The sequence below is a fragment of the Aristolochia californica genome, unplaced genomic scaffold, assembly GCF_029961685.1.
Source record: "Aristolochia californica isolate CCGP_79_NKW_82.1479 unplaced genomic scaffold, dmAriCali1.0.hap1 SCAF_15, whole genome shotgun sequence".
NCBI classification, from domain to species: domain Eukaryota; kingdom Viridiplantae; phylum Streptophyta; class Magnoliopsida; order Piperales; family Aristolochiaceae; genus Aristolochia; species Aristolochia californica.
This window is the reverse complement of record NW_027181826.1, coordinates 23,982,968-24,008,262: the sequence shown is the minus strand read 5'-3', so window position 1 is coordinate 24,008,262 and position 25,295 is coordinate 23,982,968. Positions and strand designations below refer to the sequence as shown.

At 38.1% G+C, this 25,295-nt stretch overlaps 3 protein-coding genes and 2 pseudogenes across 7 annotated transcripts; 2 read left to right on the top strand and 3 right to left on the bottom strand.

The window, feature by feature from the left end:
* Positions 1 to 357: 357 nt before the first annotated feature.
* Positions 358 to 12,298, bottom strand: LOC137952291 (uncharacterized). Of its 2 annotated transcripts, XR_011112212.1 has the most exons (3): positions 11,141 to 12,298; positions 9,755 to 9,904; positions 358 to 869 (listed from the first exon to the last, which is right to left on the bottom strand). XR_011112212.1 is itself a non-coding variant. In XM_068799412.1 (2 exons), the coding sequence occupies exons 1-2, from the start codon at positions 12,283 to 12,285 to the stop codon at positions 863 to 865; spliced, it is 1,152 nt and encodes a 383-aa protein (XP_068655513.1). In that variant the 5' UTR covers positions 12,286 to 12,298; the 3' UTR covers positions 358 to 862. The 2 variants fall into 2 exon arrangements, 1 of the variants encoding a protein (XP_068655513.1); XM_068799412.1 differs by lacking the exon at positions 9,755 to 9,904.
* LOC137952062 (calcium-dependent protein kinase 15-like) lies at positions 2,724 to 7,051 on the top strand (annotated as a pseudogene).
* Positions 12,299 to 12,833: 535 nt separating the features above from the next.
* Positions 12,834 to 15,976, top strand: LOC137951679 (ras-related protein RABF2a-like). Its single transcript, XM_068798510.1, has 7 exons — positions 12,834 to 12,987; positions 13,624 to 13,701; positions 13,800 to 13,968; positions 14,684 to 14,731; positions 15,036 to 15,109; positions 15,262 to 15,355; positions 15,695 to 15,976. Exons 1-7 carry the CDS (start codon positions 12,949 to 12,951, stop codon positions 15,787 to 15,789), a joined length of 597 nt encoding a protein of 198 aa, XP_068654611.1. The 5' UTR covers positions 12,834 to 12,948; the 3' UTR covers positions 15,790 to 15,976.
* A 603-nt stretch (positions 15,977 to 16,579) lies between these two features.
* Positions 16,580 to 17,757, bottom strand: LOC137951279 (probable aspartyl protease At4g16563; annotated as a pseudogene).
* Positions 17,758 to 18,690: 933 nt separating this feature from the next.
* On the bottom strand, positions 18,691 to 24,384 carry LOC137951850 (uncharacterized). 4 transcript variants are annotated; one of them, XM_068798799.1, is made up of 10 exons: positions 24,187 to 24,384; positions 23,424 to 23,581; positions 22,128 to 22,276; positions 20,707 to 20,795; positions 20,476 to 20,614; positions 20,213 to 20,287; positions 19,970 to 20,091; positions 19,772 to 19,847; positions 19,179 to 19,238; positions 18,691 to 19,080 (listed from the first exon to the last, which is right to left on the bottom strand). In XM_068798799.1, the coding sequence occupies exons 3-10, from the start codon at positions 22,266 to 22,268 to the stop codon at positions 18,952 to 18,954; spliced, it is 831 nt and encodes a 276-aa protein (XP_068654900.1). In that variant the 5' UTR covers positions 22,269 to 22,276; positions 23,424 to 23,581; positions 24,187 to 24,384; the 3' UTR covers positions 18,691 to 18,951. The 4 variants fall into 4 exon arrangements, with proteins under 4 accessions (XP_068654900.1, XP_068654902.1, XP_068654903.1 ...); XM_068798801.1 differs by having other exon boundaries at positions 23,424 to 23,568; XM_068798802.1 differs by having other exon boundaries at positions 23,424 to 23,547.
* Between the last annotated feature and the right edge of the window lie 911 nt (positions 24,385 to 25,295).

The following is a 25,295-nucleotide window of genomic DNA, read 5'->3' as shown; positions in this document are numbered from 1 at the left end:
CAAGACTCTGATGTTCTGCTCATGGCAAGGCCTGTCCACCGCATAAGAAACATTAGCTTAGGCTGTAAGGCTGTTTCCTTTCCTTCTATTCTGAATGAGCCATAGAGCTATCACATCCTGCTGAAGGGAAAGGGGAAAACCTAATAAAACCATGCTGCACACTTTCCCCATTCCTATTTGTCCAGTCTAGCCATTAATTGCCAGAAACATCCAAGACTGCTACCTTATACATTCAACATTTATGACAAACACATGGGGTTGGGGATGCTGCCATGAGGGCCACCGACCTGCAAGACCTAAATAGATAGGCAATAGAAGATAAAGAGATTACCATTTTATAGAATAATTGAGGGCATTTATCATCAAGAGTTATTTAAAGAAGCTGCTGAAAAAAGCCTTCTTTTGGGTACTGCTCACCTACATGCTCTACTTGCTTCACTAGTTCACCTTCATCCGCTCAAGAATTGGGAAATACTTAAAAGCAACGTTTATTTGGATTGTTTCAAAGCAGGTACCTAAATCCTAAAACAGTTTTTGTAGTACTGTTCCAGAAAATTTCAAATATCACAAAAGACACAAAGCTAATGGAGAGGGTGGTAACTGGTTTGGCTTCAAAAATGACGAATGGTAGCAGCTACACCCAGGAACTCGAATTTTAGCTGAGAATGTAAAAGGTACTATGAGCAGCACTACAAAAATCAATTCCTTCAACAAACAGTAATTGGATCAATGTAAGAGTTCTCAGGAACATGTATGACTAAACCAATATACAACTACATTGAAGCATGTGGGCTATTGTTCCAAGCAAGTCGTTGCTTTTTCCCTTGTACCACAGAAGATAGAAGCATGCATCTTCCTCAACTCACTCCCTACCAAAAAGAAGGGTACATGTTGTTAGTATAAAATATATAAACATAGCATGCTGACTTTCAATATATTGAGGCAGGAAACTAACTGAAAAGATTACAATAACACGTTCCCTTTGAATGGCAAGAAGTGCAAAATCATAGTGCTGCAAAATTTTTTGAAAGAAAGATTACTACGACTAACAAAAAGTAATTTCAGTTACGATTGTGATGTGTCCCACAGCATTACCAGTTGCCGGTTAAATTAAAGACAATATTTTCATTTACTTTCTCCATCTTACATACATCTAAGAGGTAAGAGTTGAGATTAAAACCAGATGCCAGAATTGATAGGGAATCGTAAAGAATACCTGTCACAAAGTTTATCAAATTGGTTTCTATCGGAATTATCACCTTTCAAATATCTTGGACCTTTAGTTTTGAAGTTACTTCATGAAGTGCAAAATGTAAAAATACTGTTGGCCACCACTAGGTTTACATATAAACTAAAATATATTAGAATCCACATGCAGAAATTTATTAGTTTGATTTGCTAACCACAGGCTTACCTTCACTGAATTTACATTCTAAACTTTTGACATAGATAGGCAGAGTCTATATTTACACTAGCATTTTGTTATGAACCCAATAACGGGCCGAGTCATGCAGAGATGCCAGGCTGAGTCAATTACTCTGGCGGAGTCAGTTACGAAGTCATTAAGTTTGCTTTTCAAGTTAAATGCCGTGGAGGGGCAAATCTGTAATTTTCCCTTGAACCTTTTGTTTTTCAAATTAAATGCGGTGGAGGGGCAAATCTGTAATTATCTCTTGAACCTTGTGGACATGAACCCTATTTAGAGGGGAAATGAAAGGGAAAAAGAGAAGTCTGAATTTAGGTTAAACAGAGGGTTTGAGTTTTCCTAAACGAGCTTGGGGGTGTGCGTTCCCCTTAACGAACCTAGGGTTTTCAAACTTCCTTTTGGCTTGATTTTCTTTCTTCACTTCTTCTTCCTTACGAATCACTATGTTAGATCCGGGACCGTAACAACGTGGTATCAGAGCAGAAACACGATGAGCGATTCGTTGATTGTAGATGAATTATGTGCAGTACTGCGTGCAGAGTTTTTAGCAATGCTATGTCAGTCTTCCATTAAAATAGAAGAGAGATTGCTAGAATTCAAGAAGCGTCGTAAAAAAATTTTAAAGAGGAAAGTCGCCATTCTGGAAATTGAACAGGTGTTGTTGTTCATCGGCCGACCTCAAATTTCTCCAGAGCAGCCGAATTGGGTTTCACCGAGTGCCTCCTCTGCTCGCAGCAACCTAAACCGAAGCCTAGACTCTGGGAATCTGAAGCGAGCTCGAGGCGAAGAACCTCGGGACTCTCCTGGGGGTCGATTGATTCCGCGACCCATGGAGACCCCTCATATCCTTGACGCCGGCACAACCAATTTGTTCGGAAAATACGAGCTCAGTAGGCTCATCGGCCAGGGATCCTGCACCAAAGGTTATTACGCCAAGGCCATCGTTGACGGCACGACATTCACCACTAAGGTTATTGGCAAGAAGAGCCTGGCCACGTCAGTTCCGAAAGCGGAGGAGGACGATACTGTTGAGGAAGACGAAAATTCCTGGAACGTGGACTCTGTTTTCCATAATAATCCGAAAATGAAGCTTGGTGTTGGAATCGTTGATGCCGATTCAAAAGAATTCTGTGCTTCCGCTGGTGAGTTCGCTGGTAACCCTGGATTGTGTGATGAGTCCGAGGATTTCAATCTTGTTCTTGAGGGCCACAAAGAAGATCACTGAAAGACCAAACGTGTTCAAAACCATCCAAATGAAGGTGCTGAGGAAACTTTGGATTTATCAGGACGGACAGGTATGTTCAATTTCCTAATTCATGATAATGAGGAGCTTTTTGATAGTGTGGCCGAGGTGCGAGATAAGGGGGAGATTGAGGTAAAGGGTTTTGTCTATGGGGGATGTGAAATTGCCAGTCACGAGGGACTGCAAGCAATTGATAACATGAGAGAAGATGCAATTACTCTATGCAACATGTTTCCCACTACTGAACACTGTTGTCAAGCTTCTGCCCATAAAGGTAGTGTAGATGTCAACAGAAAACAAATGGTTTCTGTAAGGCCAAATGATGAAGGGAAAATTACTCTCAAAGAAATTTCAAGAGGACACATGAAGACTGTAATGATGACTTATATTGCTGTTCATGAGAACAGAACCAAATTCTGGGCGGAGACTGAACAGGGTATATTTGATGCGGTTTTGCGTGGGTATATTGCATTTGTGTCTGATCCATGGCCATCAATTTCCAGTGGTGCAAAAGAACTAGTAAAAACGATGCTGAGAGCAGCCCCTAGAGAGTGACTTTCTGCAATTGAAGTTCTAAATCATACATGGGTCCGTGAGGGTGGGGATGCACCTGACAAACCAATTGACAGTGCAGTTTTAACTAGAAGGAAGCAGTTCAGGGCAATGAATAAGCTTAAAAAAGTTGCCTTAAAGGTAATTGCTGAGAATCTTTCTGAGGAAAAAATCATGAGCTTGAAAGAGATGTTCACATCTATGGATATAGATAACAATGGCACCATCATTTTTGAAGAACTGAAAAGTGGTCTGCCAAAGTGGAGGACTAAGCTTTCAGAATCTGAAGTTAGGCAACTGATGGAAGCAGCTGAGGTGGAGGGAAACGGTACAATTGATTATATTGAATTCATAACATCAACGATGCATCTGAATAGAGTGGAAAAAGAAGATCACTTGTATACGGCTTTTGAAAATTTTGACAAGGACAAGAGCGGATCCAGAGAGGAACCTGCTGGTTTGGCTGCACAGGGGTTATGCAGAGATCCACCTAGTGTTGGGGGTGATGTAGCCTGCCAGATATATGTTGAACTGCTTAGAAGGATACAGACAAGTGTTGGGTGCAGATTTTAAATGGTGCCAATTGATATGGGAGGGGCAGCTGAAATTTTGTCAGCTGTCAAAACAAATAATCTGGGTGCTGCCAGTGGAACATTAGAGCCTACAGTCAATTTTGTTTTTCAACACTGCAAACTGGTCCAGCAGTATTAAAGGTTATTCTGTTCCAGCAGTATTGAAGGTCAATCTGCCCACAGCTCAGTTAACCAATCTCTTGCAGTGGGCAAATCTTATACCTAATGACAGGTCTACAACAGCGGTGGAGTCCTGGAATTCTACACTAAGAGGGTCTGTTAAAAAGGGAAATGTGATGATTGCTGGATATTTACAGGGCAGACACCCAGGCCATGGGCTGAAGCTGGTAAGGGAGATGAAGAAGTTGGGTGGGGCAGGAGAGGCCAACCAAGTAGTTGATAGCATGACATGCAGAGAAGGGGCAAGGTTGCACTCTATCTCAATAGGAAGCTTACACTGGCAGAGGCAATAAATGCCAACTTCTCTGCTGCTGCTACAGCAAGTCACCAGAGAGCACTAATTGCTCTCCGTGAATCCTCTCAGCAGAAGTATAATGACGTTGCTGCTGCCAACTCGGTCCCAAACCATAGTGGTCTGCAGATGGAGAAAATACTTCAACAGAAAAATTATATTGCTGTTTGTGAGACCATCATCAGATATGGAATCCTTGTTCAAGATTTTATTAAGTTAAGCCCCATAAATGAACACGACCGTCCTTCGAGCTATACAATACATATCTACAAGCAAAGGTCAATAATACATGTCCCTGCTGATATGGCGACATATACCATCCTCCTAAATGCCTATCGTTTGGCTGGGAGTGTAGTGAGGGCACCAAACATTTATGAGGAAGTAAGACATATGGCAGCAGTTGGAGTTGCGAAACCAGTTCAGAATTGGCACTTCTTCTTCTGTGTTGCTATTGGATTGTGGGCTGGACTCCTTAATGGATACACAACAGCGTATTACACTAGCGATGCTCACAGCCCTGTGCACGGTGTTGCTAATTCCTATCGGACAGTCACTGCCACAAATGTGATCTTCGGGCTTGATCTGGGATATAAGTCTGTCATTATTCCCATTTCTGCTATTGCTGTCAGCATTTTTGTCAACTTTAACCTTGCTGCCATGTATGGCACTGCGGCGACAGCTCTTGCAATGCTGAGCACCACTGCTACTGGTTTGGTCATTGAGGCATATGGTCCCATTAGTGACAAGGCTGGAGGTTTTGCTGAGATGGCTGGCATGAATCACAGGATACGCAAAAGAACGGATAACCTTGCTGCCGCTGGAACCACTACTGCTGCTCATGGAAGGGGGTTTGCCATGGGTTCAGCCGCCCTAGTGTCTTTGGCTCTCTTGGGTGCCTTGCTGAGTCGTGCTGAATTTTCCACAGGGGAGGGTTTAACACCTAAAATCTTCGTTGGGTTGATGGTGGGTGCAATGCTTCCATACTGGTTCTCTGCCATGACCATGAAAAGTGTAGGAAATGCAGCCTTGCAATTGGGCCGAAGTGAGGAGGCTGTTTGACGCAATTCCAGGACTGATGGAGGGAAGAGCAAGGCCTGACTATGCTGCTTGTGTCGTCCAGTGGGTTGACGCGGCTGCCACAGAGGCTACTTGGGAAGCTGTGGCGACGTATCGGCATGCCTCCCTACTTTCGAGCTTGAGGACAAGCTCGTTCTCCGAGGGGGTGTAATGTTTTGAACCCAATAATGGGCCGAGTCATGCAGAGACGCTGGACTGAGTTAATTACTCTGGCGGAGTCAGTTACTGAGTCATTAAGTTTGCTTTTCAAGTTAAATGCCATGGAGGAGCAAATTTTTAATTTTCCTTGAACCTTTTACTTTTCAAGTTAAATGCCGTGGAGGGGCAAATCTGTAATTTTCTCTTGAACCTTGTGGACATGAACCCTATTTAGAGGGGAAATAGAATGGAAAAAGAGAAGTCTGAATTTAGGTTAAACGGAGGGTTTGAGTTTTCCTAAACGAGCTCGGGGGTGTGTGTTCCCCTTAACGAACCTAGGGTTTTCAAGCTTTACTTTGACTTGATTTTCTTTCTTCTCTTCTTCTTCCCTACGAATCGCTGTGTTAGATCCGGGACCATAATAAAATTTCTCTCGTCATAAACACAAGATTACCTTACACCATATTTGATGTGTCTTTATAGACTCATGACAAAGTGCCCATATATGGATAAAAAAAAAGATGCACAATGGGTTCAAAGTCAGATCCATCAACTTGAGACAAGATTCAAATTTTGTTTTCTATGAACTGAGAAGGGAATTGTCAATAGCTACAGCACTTATCTTTTTCTCCCTATTACCCCAGAAACAACCATCTTAAATCTCCACTAAGAGGTGGACTGTGGTTTAGTGCCCTAAATAATGGCCTAAACCAGAAGAGAAACAATCTGTCTTAAATGCTGGTAAGAAATGATGCCTGACATAGCGATGGTTGGATATTTCATACATCAAAATAGTTGATTTAAATAGGCCAAGATTTATTCCATACTTTTAGAACATTAGTTAAGTTAGAAGTGTCAAATATATATTTCATAGAATTTTAACTTTTTTAATTCGATCAAGGACCATTCAAGCCTCAGAGTCAACTCAACTTGATTTTCAGATTGAAATTCATGATTCTGAACATCAGTGATCAATAATTGAGGGTTCTTCCCGCTCAAGAATAGAAAAACTTCCCAAATAATATAGCAAACAATCATTCCAAAAAAACAGATTAACAGAGGTTATTTTTTACCTCAAGTTATTTATTCAAGTGTAACTTACTGTGAGTTACGTACATAAACTGTAGATAAGTGTATGCAAAGAAATGTGTATGTAATCAAACATTCAGGGGAGTTGGGTGGGGGGGATGTGTTAGAACACTTTGGTGATCAAGACCTTTCACGCCTTAGTGATCCAATCTCTAACCTATACCCCAGAACAATATGGAAAGAAAAACTAATTGAAGTGGAAATAAAGAAAACTATTAAAGAAAAGGAAAACAATATCATGGAAATGGAAAGAAAGAAAAATACAAAAGAGAAAAGGAAAGTCATATTGTTGAATGCCAATTTAAAAGAAAAAAATACACCGTTGGAGGTTATATTGAGTGCCAAAAGCCATCCAATCATTAGTGATAACCCAAGCTTTTGCAAATCAAATACAGCTTAGTATTTGGGGCTAGGTCAGTCCCCTGGGTATTTAAAGGATTGTCTTTGCTAACATTACTTCAGATGCCATACAGAATGCTTAAGTTAGCCTCATGTTGGTAAGAACTTAAAAGGATAATAAGAACTGATGTCTTTTAAAATGGCTCTAATGAAGTTTCAGCTTTACTTTTGTCACGCAAAATTGAAAACTTGGATACAAGCCAAATTCAGATACGATCTAAGCCTAGATTCTTTTCTAAGCAAGTGACCAAATCTTTATTTCTTTCAACAGGTAAGTTACTTTTCAATGATCCGGGCAGTGGGCCATGACCATTTCAGATTTGTTAAAGAGAAGATATAGAAGGCTTCTTACATGACTCTCACAGTAAGAAGTCTTACAGAACCAAAATTATTATGGAAGGAGGTCTCACAAAAGAGTTTCAGTTTAAAGGTGTTTTAGTTATGTTAGTCTTCTATTTATGTTGAGTTATTTAATTAAGCTAGGACTTATCTTTAAGTGTTAGAGTTTAGGTGTAATTGGGACAAGGGTAGTTTAATTGTAATTAGACTCTACTACTTTTCTCTATTATAATTAGGGGTTCATGTACTCTGATTACATCAAGTCAATGAAGTATTTTTATTTTCCATAAATTCAACATGGTATCAGAGCAGGTTTTGTGAGTTGACACGGTCAACCCACAAAGATAATGTGATCCTTGTTTGATCTATTATCTCTAGCAGTTTAGTACATACTTTTTTTCTTCTTTTTAATCTCTATACCCGTTGTTTGCTTTGCGTTTTCAATTCTATACTGAGCTTTTCATTTTGCATATTATATATTAACGGAAAGATATTCAAGTCTACTTTCCAACTCAAAACTAATATTGGCAATCGGAGTTTTCTAAAAAAAGAAATTGATATTTTAAGCAACAGAGGTCAGACTACAAGAATGGTTTGAGCAATAGCAGAAAGCTTCAACTTCTGAGCTATTTTATGCTATCAACAACAAGACATTATATGAAGAATTATATATAAAAAAAAGATCTATAAGTCTATTTTCTTACCTATTCAACCAATTCTCGATCTAAGTTTTTTATATGGAGATATTGATCTTGAAAGAGTCAATGGTTATGCTAGCAAAAGGAGAAAAAGTACTTAGTTCGGCCAGATTACAGAGACCGAAATCTATCAGATTATTTATTTAAAAAAAGTATATTTTATAAAGATAAGTTATACTTGGATTACTCGGTTCCAACATACTATTTGGTGCAATTTCCTTATTTACTGATGGATTCGCTGCGGACTATTTCATGTGTCCTTATTACTCTTAAGGACTTCCATTATTTACCGGTTATCCACTGTTATACAATTGCACATTTGGTACATGTTATTTGGGCATTGGCCCATTTCCGCTACTGCTATTGTGTCTCTTTGATTGAGACATTATTTCTGAAGAAGAACTCGATTGCTTGCCTTGGGTTCATTATTTGCTGACTATTGTCAGCATTGGTTCGTCTGATGCCGAATTTGAATTTCTTAAAAAAATAAAACACATGGTGGCCTCAACATCTTATCTTCCTCTTTACCTATTACCCATTGGTTATTTGGCAACCTTTCTCCTACCATCCTTTATTTGACTCTCACATACCCCTTTGGGCCAACCTCTTGTGTGTTGCTTCGATTGGTTTACCTTTATACACACACACACACACACACACACACACACACATATATATATATATATTGGGTGTTTTAAGTCCTTTGAGACTTTTTATATGTATCCGTGGGACTTTTATTGTTGTCTTGTGAATGACAGACATTACCCACTTATCACCCATTTGAACCTTTGATAGTCAATGCCAGGGTTGGGACATCGTGATGGAGAAACTTATTACTACATCTATGTTATTTGAAGCTGAGATCACTGCCATTACCTCCTAGCTTGAGGGAGAAAAGTAGAAACGTAGAAGAAGAAGTACAAGAAAGAGATATTTTATTCCATATGTTGTGGTAAGTTTTATGTGACTAAAATATTCAAGAAAGGGGGAGCACAAAAGAAGAAGTTTTTGCACCTAAGTAGAAATTTTTGCAACAAAGAAAATTGAAAACCAAAAATCATTTTCATTGCAAGCTGAAATTATAAACTCCAGCTTGAGGGGGATCTCCGGTTTATAGAATGAAATCCTTTCTTTATATCGGTCTGTAATTCATGGATTCCTCGTGTTCGACCCTCGATTAACAAATTTGGGAATCCAATATGGATTATGACCTGGATCAGATCAATTTTTTTTTTTTGAATCTCTATGTGTGCAATTCCTTCGAAACCTGAGGATATTCTCCTATTTTTTTGTACATAATTCTTGATACAATCTCTTATTTTTTCATCTTCCTGGAGATCCCTCGAATAACTTTTTGGTCATGCGAACCAAAGGTTGAAGAGGACATATGGAAGCCTCTTACACAACTCTCACAGTAAGAAGTCTTACAGAGCCAAAATTATTATGGAAGGAGGTCTCACAAAAGAGTTTCAGTTTAAAGGTGTTTTAGTTATGTTAGTCTTTTATTTATGTTGAGTTATTTAATTAAGCAAGGACTTATCTTTAAATGTTAGAGTTTGGGTGTAATTAGGACAAGGGTAGTTTAATTGTAAATGGAATCTACTTCTTTCCTCTATTATAAATAGGGGTTCATGTACTCTGATTACATTAAGTCAATGAAGTATTTTTCTTTTCCATAAATTTAACAAGATCCACCTTAGCAAAAATATGACAAGTGAGGACTAAATCTAATTGTCAGAAATGTTTTACCTCAAAGCTTTTGCACTATCAATGCCCATCACACTTTTTCAGATATCAACCGCTTCTTTACTGTGTCATGTTACCATTCATGCCTCAAAAGCAGAGAGCTGGTCTCTTCCACCACAGAAATCTTTCTCCTTCTAGGGGACTACACACTAGCTATAGATAACATTTTTGAGATATGAAAGAGAGTGGCTCTTGACTCATATGCCATCCACAATAAAATCTTAACAAGTGATCCATGAGTCAAAAAGCACACGACTAGAATTAATGGTCTCCCGTTAGCTTGGCAAATAAAACTTTGAAATTATTTGCCATTTCAATATAAAAGAATATCAACCTTTGACTCATATATGTACTTAATAAATAACACGGAATCCATGAGTCAAAAAGCACACGACTAGAATTAATGGTCTCCCGTTAGCTTGGCAAATAAAACTTTGAAATTATTTTCCATTTCAAAATAAAAGAATATCAACCTTTGACTCATATATGTACTTAATAAAGAACACGGATTGTTGTTTCTTCATTTAGTTTATCCGCTGCACAGCAGAACTAGGTCATTTGGTTTCAGCCATATGGCAATGATTTGGCTTACAAAATTATGCAAATAGCCTGTTGTCAGGAGATAGTCATATTACGTGAAAAAGAAACATGTGGTTCAAAGCATATGCAAACTATCATTAGATAATAATGGAAGGGAAAGAGAATTCTCTTACGCCTCAATTTTAACTTCTAGAAGCAAAAAAGTGCTAGTCCATAACAGCAGGGAAATGATTATAACTAACTCTACCATGATTTTATTATGGCTACAGTTCAATATACAGAAAGTTCCTAAATTTACAAATGCCAAAAGCTATCTGTTGAAGTCTACAGGTGCAAAGTAATAACACATGTATAACATATGGGTGAACCTGAAAGAATAACATCCTGTCTCTAGAGACAACTGCATGGACGTTAACTTCTCTTGACAATTCATTGCTCTCTTGAACACGATGATCATCCTTTTATTTTACTTGTTTAAGCATTACAATATCTTTTATTCATTTTTGAAAATTATATTTGAACTCTATGTTGTAATAAAGTGAATGGAAACTGACAACTTTGAACCATGTTGTCAAATGTTCATTATGTATTGCTCCATCTTTTCTCCATTTGCTGATAGATCAGTTAAAAAACCAAATACGTGCCATTACTTTTTAGGATTGAAATGTTACTCAATAGGGTTGGCATGCCTAAATTAATCGGAACTATGAAAAATATCGGATTTTCTTTTAACCTTCTTATCAACCAGAACTTACAGGATAGACAACAAAATCTCAAATCATCAGAATCTAGAAAACAACAAAGAGAAAATAACAATCAGAATAAGCAAAAAAGACTATATGTGCGTACCATTTGATGATGGATCCAAAAAGAAAATGTTGCATGATGGGCACCTTCTCTAACACCTCCGCCTTGTACATTTTCAGCAACCCGCTGTTAACTTTATTCCAACTCGGAACGCCGCTTATGTCATCCAGCATTGGCGAATGCTCTGCAAAGATCCCCTTCTTCACCTTCTTCACAAACGCCACGCACGAGAGATACAAATACTCGTTCGAAAAGTTATCCAAAATGTCCTGATTATGTATCGATTTCGGCTTCATATATTTGTGATCGATCAGCTGAGCCGACCCAAAAATGAAAGGTAAGAAGTGGTAGTCATCCAGCCCCCAGACTCCATGCGACCCGGCGGGCTCGAGGGAGTAGACAGTTTGAAGCTTCCTCATCAAGTCCAGGTACTTGACGAAGATGCGAGCCACCACGGCGGGGTAGTCCTCCTCCTTGAGCAGGCCAAAGCGGGCCAGGCAGTAGAGCCAAGCGGCGAAATTGGTCTCGTGACCAGTGCCGTAATCTATACGCGAGGAGTTACCGAAGCTGTCGAGAAAGAAAGGGACGAGTTCGACAGTTGCAGATGCGAGTTCTTCCGGGAGGATTCCCATATGGAGTGACTCGGCCGATTTCTCCAGGCGCTCATGCCATGTACGGTAGGAGACGTTGCCATAACGGGAGGTCTGCTGCGCCGGAGGGATCTCATCCACCCAATCAACAAGCGTCTGGAGGAGAGCAACGATGGCAGCGACGTTCGGCGACGAGTGGCACGGGTCAGAGAGCTTATGGCCACGGACGGAGTGGGATAGCGCCGCTACAAACCCGAGGAAATGAACGCCGGACGGGGAGGAGAGGAAGCGGTGCGCATCGTCCGGCGAGGAGATGCGTTTGGAGGGCTCTTGGAAGGAAAAGGGCGGGGAGAGAGGCGGCACTGGGAGCGGCTGAGGCACCGGAGTGAGGATGATGGATTGGGTATTTGGCGGCGGAGCATTCAAGGCCGGAGCTCTGAGAGGACGATAGACGGGCGGGGGACATGACTCGACAGTCGGCGGCGGACAGGCGGTGGGTCCGCCGCACGAGCGGCAGAGAGGGGCAGAGGATGGCGCCGGCCGCCGTTCGTCCGTGGTTCGATCTTCTTGGGTGGAGATATGCGAAGCGTCCGCCATTTGGGATCTGAGAAATCAGATATGTCACATTGACACTTTCGCAGAGGCTAGTAATAATAATGAGTGACTGGACTTTTGGAATTTTAAATGGAGGCCCACTTAAATTAAAGCCCAAAGAAGGTGAAACCCGCTTGCGAATTTCTAAATACAAAAATCTTAGATCTCAAATTCTAAATTAGCCAACGAGATATTATAATTATCAATACGCCTTATAACTTTGAATCTAAACGGGAAATAATATAAAATAAAATATTTTTTTATATTTAATTTTTTTTTTTAAAAGTTCACCCGAATGGCCTCTCTCCTCTTCCTCCTATTAACCATAGAGAAGAGACCAGAACTCTTTATATTTTCAAATGGAGGCCCATTTGACTTGAAGCCCAATTGCGTTGAAGCCCGCACGGCACGCCTCCTTTTAAGTTTTATCTGGTATTCTACGTTGCGCGACCGCCACGTGGATTTTAAATATTTTTCTGTTATAGAGAAACCGTAAAAGGATTATACTGAAAGACGCATGATTTCATCATCTTCATGAAGCCCGTGGAGGAGACGAGTCGTTGAAATAATACGAGAGAGACAACTCTCGCGTTTGCTGCTCACTGTTCCTCGTTGGCAAACCGGAAGGATTTTTATTAGCTAATTGGAGGCGATCGAATTTGATCAATGTCGACTACTGGTAACAAGAATCTCAACGCAAAATTGGTGTGTATTTGTTCACTTTTTTTGTTCTCCTCTGATAATTCAACAATTATAGTATTTTATTTTATCTTTATAGATGACTGCAGGAGTTAGGAGGTTAATTGTTTGGATTGGATTATTGAAAGTTTGTCTTGTTTGTAATTTTTATTGGCTTTGTAATCCGGTCTTGGAAACAGATTTTCTTTTGTCTTAAATATTTTCTAATTTTTTTCTTTGTTTAGATGCCTGATGATATCTATTGTAATTTATTTATTATGTTGTTTTAATGACTAGTTGATATTGAATTTTTTATTATGTGCATTTATGCTTTCAGAATAAAAATTTGAGCTCTTCCCTGTCGGTTTATGAACCTCTGATCCGCATTGTTTTTCTTTTGAACTTCTGACTGTTCTAACTCACTTCTTCGACCACCTATAAAAATCTGGCGAGGTGCAATGGTTCGCAGAGTCTATTGCAATTTTTAAGTAGAGGGTTTTTTTTTTCTCTAAGTTTTTAATCAAATGTATTCATTTTTTTTTTCTTCTTCTTCTTATTATTATTTGATTTCCCTATTTTTTGGTTTATCTTCATGTCTCATTTCAACAATATCATGATGCCACTGTTTGAACTCTGACAATATGTTTTAACTGGATAACTTAGGTTCTTCTTGGAGATGTAGGAACTGGAAAGTCCAGCTTGGTTTTGCGGTTTGTTAAAGGCCAGTTTGTCGATTTTCAGGTTGGTAGTCTCCTTGGAGTGCAGAGTATTGACTTGGAAGTTTAGGATTTGGTTTGTCTTAATTTGGTCGTGATTATTGTTGTGCTTTGGTGCTGCAGGAATCCACCATAGGAGCTGCCTTTTTTTCACAAACCTTAGCTATTAATGACGAAAGTGTAAAGTTTGAGATATGGGATACAGCAGGACAAGAGAGGTACCATAGCCTGGCACCAATGTATTATAGGGGAGCCGGAGCTGCAATAATTGTATATGATATAACAAATGCAGTAAGCAATCTGTTCCCTTTTTCTTATTTATAATGGACTTTTTGCTTTTTACACTGTTCTTGAGGTTGTTGGATGTTGGGGATGTGCTTTCATCAGGAATTTATTCTGATGTATTAAGCATAGAAATAGCTACAAATCGTCAATATAGATTTTATCTTCTATTGAAGTTATGTTCAATGTGCTATTGAATGTGATTTAGCTGTGTTTTTTCTAGATTTGGATGTTCTGCTTTTCGGCAAGATTTTTCTCATTGGATGGTAAGACTGGAGTGAACATCAATAATTGCTTTCAACCATCATATCGTGTCTCTAAAAGTAATTTCTTTTCTGAGTGAAAAAGGGTTATGGGATTTAATCAAATTTTCTTGATTTAAATTATAATCAGGCCATTGATTAAACACTCTTCATTCATTGATAGGGCATGATTGCCCTAGTAGTTTGAGCTATTTTAGAAATGTAGAAGGCCATGTAGTAAGTTCAATGTAAGAAAGAGATCTGTATGCTATTCACTTGACTGGGTTTCTCCATATCAAGGACCTTCACTTTGTTCTGGAACAAATTGTATCATGTTTCTTAAGAGTAAAAAATAACAGAACTAAATTAGATTTTTTTTAATTACTCCAACAGGTTCAGTAATCTTCTGCTTTTTATTATGATTGAGTCTTGTTTCCAATCATGCTACTGCATATAAAACGTATATCTTGTTTATCTTGCTGGCTTCATTTACTCGTGCAAAGAAATGGGTGCAAGAAATTCAAGCACAAGGTAGTGTCAGGCTTCTTTTTCAGCTCGTGTTAATATTTATACATGGATGAAACACCATTCTTTGATTACAAAGTTAACAACTGAATTAAATTATTTAAACTGACCATGGTATTTATGTTAAAACTAGTCAGTCTGTTTTCTGAAAACATTGATGCTAGGGAACATTAATTGCATAAGACAGGAAACCTACGAGTTCCTGTCTAGATGATTATCATATAATTGTTATACCTCTACATTTGTGTGCTTTTTGTTATTTATGTTGCAAACAATCAGGGTATGTTGCTTATGCTGGGTTTATTTGAAGGTAGTTCGAGCACAGTCATCGCAGTTGCTGGAAATAAAGCAGATTTGTTGGAGGCAAGGCAAGTGACAACAGAGGTGAGTTATTTAGTTGTCTGGGGGGACTTGGAATATTGATGGCTCCTTTTTGGCAGATGGGTTGCTGCATCTGATTGGTTGACCTCAAAACCTTTTATTTGATAAATAAAGATAGTATAGCTGTGTCTTCCGAATCTTTATGATTGTTGCAGGAAGGACAAATGTATGCCCAAGAAAATGGCCTTTTTTTCATGGAAACTTCTGCTAAAGCCGCAACAAATGTCAACGAAATATTCTATGAGATTGGTATTTTTTCTTTTTCCCTCTCTTCTCTTTTCTTCTATATGGTGTTCCATTATGTGACAACAATATTGAGAACAGTGTTGACGCTTGTGACTGCTGACCAGAATGTTTCTATTCATTCTAGACAAGCATATTTAGATACTATTTGTGAGTTTCGTTGTGCGCGGTGATCTACTTAATTATGTTTATTGGTTTGATTCAATTTATGAACTGATTGCATATGCAATCCAATGTTGATGATGCAAATTTTTTGACAAGCTGTAATCTTCAGTTCTTTTTGCTATTTACGTGTATCTCCAGTTTTTACTGGTTATTGAGGATCTGCTGACTCTTCCTCTGCAGCAAAGAGGCTACCCAGAGCCCAACCAGCCAACAAATCATCGGCCCTTCTCACGGCTACACCAGCAGAAAGAACCACTTCATCTTGTTGTGCTTAAGTTTCCTTCGTCTCAGCCATTTCGCCTACAATGTACTTAGTAATCTGCACGCTGGCCATCTCCCTCTCTAGGCATGGACACAGTATCGCCTCTGCTTTTGATCTTTACTTGTTAAATTTGATTTTTATGTTTCATATATTGTAAAAGATAATTGCTTATTCATAGTTATATACCTTTAACATGGTTCCATTGTCGCTAGTCTCTTCACCTCAGGCCTTGTCACTTAGTATTTTTCTAGCATCTTATATGTGATATAAAATAAAATATACTTCAGAAGTGTGTGGAATGAGAAAAGGGAGGAATCTGAAGTGGGTTCTGAATGTAACAAGTGATTATTTATAATTTTCACCGAATCATCTGATCGAACATTAAACACTTGGATGTTCTGAGAAGAACAAACAAGCCGTTAACGACATCAATCAATAGTCTGACTGATCTCCTTAGCATTTCTAAAAGCTAATCACCATTTTCATAATCAGATCAAATCTTAACTAGATGATATCAATTGCTTATAAAGAACTCAAACTATGTTTAAAAAGTGATTCTTTATCTTCCTAACATGCACGCACATTATAATTTATTCCCATTAACACTGGTTTCATTGAAGTTCCATGTCCACATTGAACTATTGGTTATCAGACAATAGATACGAGAATTACAGGTCAGTGGGTCTAAACATTCCATGGCTGATTCATCAAACACATGGTTCTTCGCCGCCCAACTAGATTACCTGAACTCTGCTTTATTTTTATTGTTTCCCCTTCTTCATGCAAATTCATGGCTCTTCGCCTTAGTGCCCACGAAGACCATGAGAAGTTGCAGAAGAAGCACAGTCCACATTCTGCTGCTGGAAGTTGCCAAATATCCTTGCAGGTCCGTTGTCTCCATCTTCCATGCTTTGAAACAGCAAACACTAGACTGTTGTGGAATTGCTTGGAGCAATGACGGGATAAAAGTAATTCTCCTTGGGTAACGTGAGGTTCGCATTGTTCAGGAACTGGAAAGAGATGGAAGGAAGATTGTCCTCAGAGAATGAGTTGTTTAGATAAGGAACCTTGTAGCAGAGATCATATCCAGTTCTTCACTCGTGTTCAGTCGACCGAGCGTAGTTTACCATCGATCCGATGACTGAGAGGAGCTGTGGATAAAGTGTGCCTGGGAGATCAGTGTACGTGGTGCCTGAGTCGATTAGCATCCCACCATAACCTTCTGAATCGAATGACCTTAAGCTTGATGGCACTGTAATGGAGGTGTTGCCCACAGTGAAGGCCAATGTAATAGTAGTTTGGGTACAAGGGGTTTGATAACATGGTGGTGAACTGCAAATACTCTTTGGAAGAGATGGCAAGGTCTCCAACGATCAGAAGACTAGTTATGTTGGGATTTCTAGCAAATTTAAATCCCAGGAAGCAATGGGAGAAGCCCTTTTGCAAGAAACCCAGTTGAGAAGGGAGTGACAGAGGCCCCTTTCCATACCCAGCAATCCCCACAGGTTCCCTATAGGCAGCAGTCACACAACCAAACGCGAAATTTGACACCTCCCTGGTGTCTCCAGGGCTGCTACTCCCATGAACCCAGAGACTGTCCCTGGTGAGAGCCCCAATGACCAACCCTCCTGCACCATAAGTGTATGAAAATGGAGGACACGGCCTGGGGCAAAGAGGTGGTCAGTGAGCATCCGGCTCCCGTGCATGGGTCATAGGAGTTATCAGAGCTGTGGACGTCAAGACAGTAAGGACTGGAACAAATGTCTCTGAAGGAAGAAGATGAGAAAGAAGGAGAGTAAGTGGCAACCAGCTTGTAGTCTCTGAAGTTGTCACAATCCATGCAATCAAAAGAAAAGCGGCCACAGGGAACCCATGTGATGTCACTCCCGGTGTCCATATAAACCTGAATGACCTGCTAGGGTGTCCCCAGATTCAAGGAGATAAGGTATCCATTCCTGTAAGACCTGAGTGGCTCCAACATGTCCAATACTTCTTGTGGCATTGAAACCTTAGAACCCAGAAAGGGTACCGAAGGTCTAGAAGGAGATAGACCCAAAACCAGAGATCCATGACTCTCTTTGGGTTTTGCATGGGAAGGATTTGAGAAGCTGCTGAGCAGCAGAAACAGATAAGGAGGGATGATGATCATCAAGGATGACAACATTGCAGAAACAAGGGGAGAGAGAGAGAGAGAGAGAGAGAGAGAGAGAGAGAGAGATTGGAGGAAGTGGCTGATGTTCAGAACATAAGCAAGACTATTTATAGACATGTTCAGGCTCTGTGATTGATTGTGAAGTTGGTGATTCGTGAGTAGTAAGATGAGAGAGAGAGAGAGAGAGAGAACTGGTGTAGGAATATTTCTGCATGAAGGGCAGAGCTCTTAATGCAAGGGATTGGAGAAAGAAGGAAGCAAAAGGGTTGATAACAACAAGAGTCTTTTCATTAGATTAATAGAAACCCTGGATGCATCAAAGGCATCTGGAGAGGAAGAGAGAGATCCCACCGCAGAAATAGTTTTAATGGTAGGCCACTCTAGCCATTTTAATATTACAAATTTTTTTTAAAGTTAATTTTTCCAATTTTGCAAGAAGTTGGTCACGAAAAAATGAGTGAAGAAAATTATGTAAAAATTGAAAAAAAGAAAGAAAGAATGATTATGAAGAGCATGTCCGAGCAAAGAGATTTTGATTAGTATTACCATATTCCTTTATTTACATTTATTGATTTTCAAGTTGTTCTTGAAGCAATTTAGAGAAGAAAATCAGATACTGGTGAAGGAATTTATTTCAAAAATTGAAAGACAAAAAGTGATGGGGAAGAAGATGAACACAACCTGATCATCTTCACAGATCAAGTTATAAAATAAAGAAAACCCAATAAAAGGTGAGAAAATTCTCCAATGAAAGAACGGTACTCGCCTGAATAGCTGATTTTACTCCTTTATATATATAAAAAAAAAAAAAACAGAACGATTTTACTCTTTATCATACAAGTGAAATTTGCAGTTTCCATCCATATACCATCCCTTGTGGTGAATGATACAATCTTCCCATTCAAACCAGACAACCCTCAGCCTTCTCTTCCTACAATTTGTCTCCCTTTTCCTCTAACAAAGGGACAAGCAGAAAATAGGATTAGAATTGCAGAATAACTGCACATTCATATGCTGTTCCCTTCACTGCCTCTTTGCTAATTGCTTCTTTAATCCCTTCACAATTTTCATAAACCATATCAAGTTCATTATTGCCAACACCGCAGGCACTCCGAACACTAAGAGGTAACCAAATGGGTGTAACTGCTCAACCTGATTAAACAGAAAAAAATGAAAGCAACACGTAATTGATTGAATCGGGTGCACAGAAGAATAATAGACTGAGCATAGTGCAGATATTGGAGTCTTACCTGATTGTAGTGCAGATAGACGTGGTAGAACAAGTAGACGAACAAGAGAACTCTAGCTATCTGCATAGAGTAGCAAAAGGGTAATGGTTCCACAACTAAAGGATGGTCAATGTTGGATAGGGGATCAAACTAAGAAAGAAGGTTAAATTTTCGTTTGATAAAACTTTTTCAATCATTAAAATAGGGAAGGCCTTCTGCAAATTTCCGGCAGCAGGCAGCCTATGTGGGTTATTCGAGTGGAATGTTATAGATTTTTCGTGCACAAGATGTCACTCTATAGGCTAAGTTACTGTGTCAGATCTCAAAGACTACTTAGTCTACAGACCTGAATGACATATCCAAGGAGAAATTCTAGTGTCTGATCTCTGCTGATTATCTTCAACCACAATGCTTGTATGGCATAATTAGTCGGTGTAAGACTGTTGTTTAAGACTGCCATTGAGCAACTAATAACAGAGGCTCACTTTAATACAAGTACTGCTGCTCCATATACGTACTTTTTTTCTAAAACAAGGTGCTGCTCTATAATTGACGTCTAGGTTTTAAAAAATGCTGAATGAACAAAAAAAGAGAGAAAAGAACAATTCACCTACCAGCCAAGTGAAAAACATAACAATTCCATTCATAACATATGCATTGGATCTCTTCATTCCTGCAGCATCGAGATACCTGTACAAACAGAAAGATGTTTCACATCAGGGAAAAAGATATATTAAATATGTTCAGGAGTAACATGTAGTAATTTTTTTTATTTTTTTTTGAGCAACATGTAGTAATTGATTTCTCGTTACCATCTCAAATTGATTCCAGGAGTTGTCGTCTCAGATATCAGAACCATGTATGTATAAAGTTGCCCTTCCCCAGTAAAAAGTGAGTACGCAACAGAAATTACAGAAAGAAAGTGGTGAACAATCTGAAACAAAACATTTGCACTTTGTGGAAACCCATTAAAAACTCTAAAGCGATTCCATAAAATAGTTAAAAAATTGGTTTGATAAAAACAGAACTAAGGACTTGCAATAGAGTATACTCACATATTCTATGCCACCTAAAGATGGGTACATCCACATTATCATTCCAATGTCAGCAACAAAATACCCCACAGAGACCTGTCAAAAATTGAAACCTCGTCTGTAGCACAAGACCTAAATGTTTACGCTGACCTATGAGTCAAAGCTTGGTTCAGGTAAATGATACATATGGAGTTGGGACGAATCTTTTGGTATATTCAAAATCTTCATAGAATATACATGAAATGGACATCCTATAAGACTTCAAAAAAGGAAAGAAAGCTTACCCCCAATGCAAAATTGGAAAGAGTAGACCTTCGGAAAGTCACAAGACCAGCTAATCTATTGTCGGAGAAGAGATCGGAGAAGAAAACTAAGTATAAAGCGGTAATTGTGATGAAAATGGCATGAAGAGTGGATATACCCCTACAGAACATTTCAGAAAAAGAGAAAATAAGAGAATTGAGACAGAAACAAATAAGAAGGAGATAAGTTTTAAAAGGACATTTTCCTCTCACCGGTTGTTCCATTCTATTCGCTGAATTTTGTTCAGGGCAGCATAGCTCATAAAATAGAAGGAACTGATCAAGTGCGTAAAATCATATGCCTGCAGAAAGAACAAAAAATTCAAAACAACAAAAACACCATATGGAAAACCATAACAAAAATTACAAGACCCTTTCAGGTCAGTGAAATAAGGAAGAGATTAAGTCCAAAAGAAAATATAAGGAGGAGATAAGCGAGCCACCAGCATAAGTTTCTCTAAATGAAATCAATTTGTTGTGACAGCATCCAAAAGTGTTATTCTCCCTTTCCTAAATATATTTCTAATTAACAAAATGAGTATAGAATTTCATCTATGCCTCATACAATTTGTGCATATATCTGGTTGGGAAAACAAATATTCATGCAAAATGTATTCTAGATAAAGATAGCTCAAGAACAGTTGATTAGAAGCTATCCTCATTTATTCATCCAAATGCTACAACCATTTGACTGACAAATACTTAACATGTCAGACTTTAGAAAGATTTGACTTGCATGAACATTATGTTGTTTCACAAGGATGAACAACAAGATCCTAGTGAGTAGCCTCTCAGACAAATGGTGTGAGTCTTCCTCTTATTATTTAGAATATGTCTCAAAATAACTCAATTTCTCATTTTATGAATAATTATCATGAAGTCATCATCCAAAGAAATACTTGGAGCTTTGCTACAGTGCATTGGTTTATATTCTTTTACTGAAATTAAAATCACAAAGCTAACGAGAAAATTACTCACAAAGCTAACGAGAAAATTACAGGTTCTCAGCTCTTTCTCCATAGAAATGCAGTTCCGTTGACTTTGTATGGGATTAATTTAAAAAAAATGGACCAGCTAGAAAGTGATGTACCAAGAACATCATTGATGAAAATAATGAGGAAGACTTGAAGAAAGTTGACCACATATAGGATGCAGAAAATAATACAGCAGAATAGAGGAGTATGACACTTGTAGCCAACCCCAACAAATTGGAAAAGGATGTGCTGATAGTGACAATATTAATTTGACCACAAGAGGAGGAAAAAAAATTGAAATGTAAATTTGAAATAGCAGGCTACATTTTGTAACACAAATCAGCAACACAATATTCCTATTAGGATATACTCCATTTGATTAGCGTCACACTAAGTTCATCTAACTGCTTCACTAATCTACCTGAACGCTTTAAAAGCAGCAATTAGTTGCATTTCTAAGTTCACACATCTCCCCACCAATCCTTTAACTGTAGTAAGAGTCTTCATTCTTTAAATTTTCATGGGTAAAAAGTGAAAACAAAATAACCACAAATGCTTTTGAAAAAGTTAATTGGGTAAAACATTTTTTGATTTATGTAATAGATGGAAGAAGATTACAATCTGAAAGAGCCATGCAACTGTAGAACAGAAGGAACATACCATCTTGCACAAGAAAATGCCACAAATGATGGATGTGTAGGGAATAAAAGGATCTGATAGTAGGTAGTTCTTGACCAGGACCTCAGCCTGGCTACCATATGATTTCATCGCCATAAGTGTTATCTCATGTACTTGCATCATGACATACACTGTAATACAATGGAAATAATTAGCAAACCACCAAAAGCAACCAAAAAAGAAAAAAAAAAGCAGCAAAACATGTCTCTTGAATGCTCTAAATTAGACTCTAATGTGTACAAAGTATTCATTTATATTTATTCTTGCAATAGTCCTCATGGACAGAAATTTTGAGCATTTCATAAGTTATGTAACTTAATGTAAGGAAAGAAGTTTGGAAAACTATAAAAAAAATGTAATAATGAATACAAGATGAAGCACGCAAGTCCGTAATTAACAAGTTCAAAGCCAAGTGGTAGCAACTTCCAATTGAAGCTAGTCCACTTTATAAACCAATGATATACATGTAAAATCAAATTTTATATTCTCTTGAAACTTCAGTGATAAAAACTTATTGCCTTTCTGCCATTTAATGCCCAGTTAAAGACCTTTGCAGCAAGTCATACTGATTCAATTATTACTCCATTTTAAGTACGACAAAATTAGAGCTGTTAACATCCAAATTTACTCCATTTTGGTCAGACTACCTGCAGGATTTGGACTGCAAACCAAATTTACACATGGAAACTTCAATTAGGTAATAGTTTAATCATTAAATAGGGAAACATTGTGATCTAACTAGAACAATCACAGATATAACCCTAAAAGAAGAATATGAAGAGGAAGAAGAACAAGACGAAGATAAGTCTTGGATCTTAGACAGTGAAATCCTCATAAAGAACCGAAGCATTGACTGTAAAAGCAAAAATCTTTGCCTACATGTGCATGTGTACCAAGAAACATATTTGTACTGCAAACAATGGCTAATTTTCCCTTATAATGATGTATTATGCAACATATGAGAATGGGATGAAAAATGTATATGGGAAGAAAACCAATAAAATCAGAAGGTTCATATTCACTGGGTACAAGAGACAACACCCTGATGACAAAGACACCAAGAGAAAACTTCCTCATGAGAAGAGAATTAGATTGAATTATGATTATAAAATTTTGAGGGGTAATTACTATTGCAATGTTCCAATAATACTAAGATCTACTGAAGGCTTAATAAATAGATCTATTTGCTAAAAAAAATAAGGCATTATCTTCTATTTAAAAATTGCTAACGCAACAAGTTCTAAATTCAAATACTCTGAAAGAAAAATAGTGGACTACCTTAAAAATTAGAATGCCAGAAGCAATTTCAGTTCCCAAAAAAAAGAAACAGAACGAAGAGAAGCTAGAAGAGCTTTCTCCGCCAGCAGCATATACACTGGTACTGAAATCTAACCAGAGAGTTCTGTCACAAGTACATCTCCGCCTATTACCAAGAGCTTTCAAGGAAAAGGGTATAGTTAATGACATACATCAAACAACAAATTCCCAAGTTCGTTAAGAAAAAATAGAAGATGATCATAACAAGTATGACGCAGGAAAGGTTACAGGCAAGAAGGTAAGAATCAACAAAAACAAGTTATTCAGGTGAATCAATAATAATCAGATGACACGAATCCAGAGAACAGCCAAGAGAAGCAACAAGAGAGGAAATTAAAAACCAAGCCGTGAATTGTGATAAAAATAATACCAAGATCAACAGAAGAAGAAAAACCCAGAAGGAACCACACTGATACTCAAATCTAGCCAATACCTCGATGTGCACAACCGACAACTCGACCGCATCCCCCAGAAACCAACAATCAACACCTAGAAGTCAACAATGGAAACACACCAAATGCTGCGAAAGGAAAACCGTATTCGGGCAAATAACAGAAGCCAACAAGAAAAGAAACCGATTGCATTAAACAATTGAAACTAAAACAGCAACAACCCAGGTGACGGAATCGCGATGCCCAGATCGAACACCTTACGTTTAGCCACTTAAAAGATGAGAAACAAACGAAGATCACATTAATGGCGAACAGGGTAGTAACCACGTTACCTGGGTCGATTAATGGAAGTTGCTTGGTGGTTGGGATTGGTTGCGACGCAATACGAGTCTATCCATGACTGAAAGAAGAACTAGAAATCGAGAAAGACGAGAAAAACAAAATCACCATCTCCATCCAAAGCTCCAAAGCCGACGAAGGATGATAGAGAAAGAGAGGGGATACAGAGAGAAAAGACAAAGCCTGGCTAATTTAGCATGCATTCTTCACAGCATTTTGCCATAGTTTTGTTTCTATGTAGTCTATAATGGAATTTTCTTTGTAAATTTAGTATGTAACAGAAAAAAAAAAAATATAGATCTTAACGACGGTACATTCATGTTTCATATACTATCATTACAGATATACTAAAGTAAATAATATTATTATAAACAGTATCATTTGTCTTATAAAAAAAAAATGGTATGCAGCCAAAAAAAAGTTAAACCTTGATGCTGAAAAATACCAAGTTTGAGTTGAATATAACGGAATTATTTACTCAAATTCGAATGAGTGATGAGACTAACCTTCACATCATCACATACCAAATGTGCGTATTTAAAGTACATAAATTATTATTCATTCTCGCATGATTAGTCACAATCTTTTCCTATCACCTAATTTATTACTAGTTTGGTATTAGTTTTATGTTCTAATCTTCATTAAATAGTCAATTGTCTTTGACCCTCAATAATTGACACACCTTTTAGAATTCCATTACTTTGCTTAGACATCTTCTACATCTTGGATTTTTTTAAGTATTTCGTACAAAGTTTCGACTCCATCCATTAATATCCAAAAACCTAACTTGTTCAACCGAAAAGAAAAAGAAACACGGATTGAATTTTTTTTAACTTCTATCAACTAATTATGTGTTATCGAAGAGGACTGATCCAATACGAAAAACCATTTGGTGCGAAACGCTATGTCAGCCACCCGATCATGATCAATGACTATCTCAACCGATTCTCATGTTTCGTACATTTTTCATATTGGATCAATTGTGGCTATCGAATATGCATATAAAAATTGAAATCTCAAAAAATATATTTGTCTTATCTGATTAAGTTCCATTTCAACTCCAATTTTTTTTTTATAACTTTAACCAAAAATTCAAATTCAA

Excerpts from the sequence above, each read along its gene's own strand:
- LOC137952291 (XM_068799412.1), bottom strand. The coding sequence starts at position 12,285 with ATGGCGGACGCTTCGCATATCTCCACCCAAGAAGATCGAACCACGGAC.
- LOC137951850 (XM_068798799.1), bottom strand. The coding sequence starts at position 22,268 with ATGATGCAAGTACATGAGATAACACTTATGGCGATGAAATCATATGGT. Across the intron at positions 20,796-22,127 it reads GCATTTTCTTGTGCAAGATG|GCATATGATTTTACGCACTT; the intron begins GTATGTTCCTTC and ends TTCTTTCTGCAG. Across the intron at positions 20,288-20,475 it reads TTTCCAATTTTGCATTGGGG|GTCTCTGTGGGGTATTTTGT; the intron begins GTAAGCTTTCTT and ends AATTTTTGACAG.
- LOC137951679 (XM_068798510.1), top strand. The coding sequence starts at position 12,949 with ATGTCGACTACTGGTAACAAGAATCTCAACGCAAAATTG. Across the intron at positions 13,969-14,683 it reads ATATGATATAACAAATGCAG|CTTCATTTACTCGTGCAAAG; the intron begins TAAGCAATCTGT and ends TTATCTTGCTGG. Across the intron at positions 15,110-15,261 it reads CAAGGCAAGTGACAACAGAG|GAAGGACAAATGTATGCCCA; the intron begins GTGAGTTATTTA and ends TGATTGTTGCAG.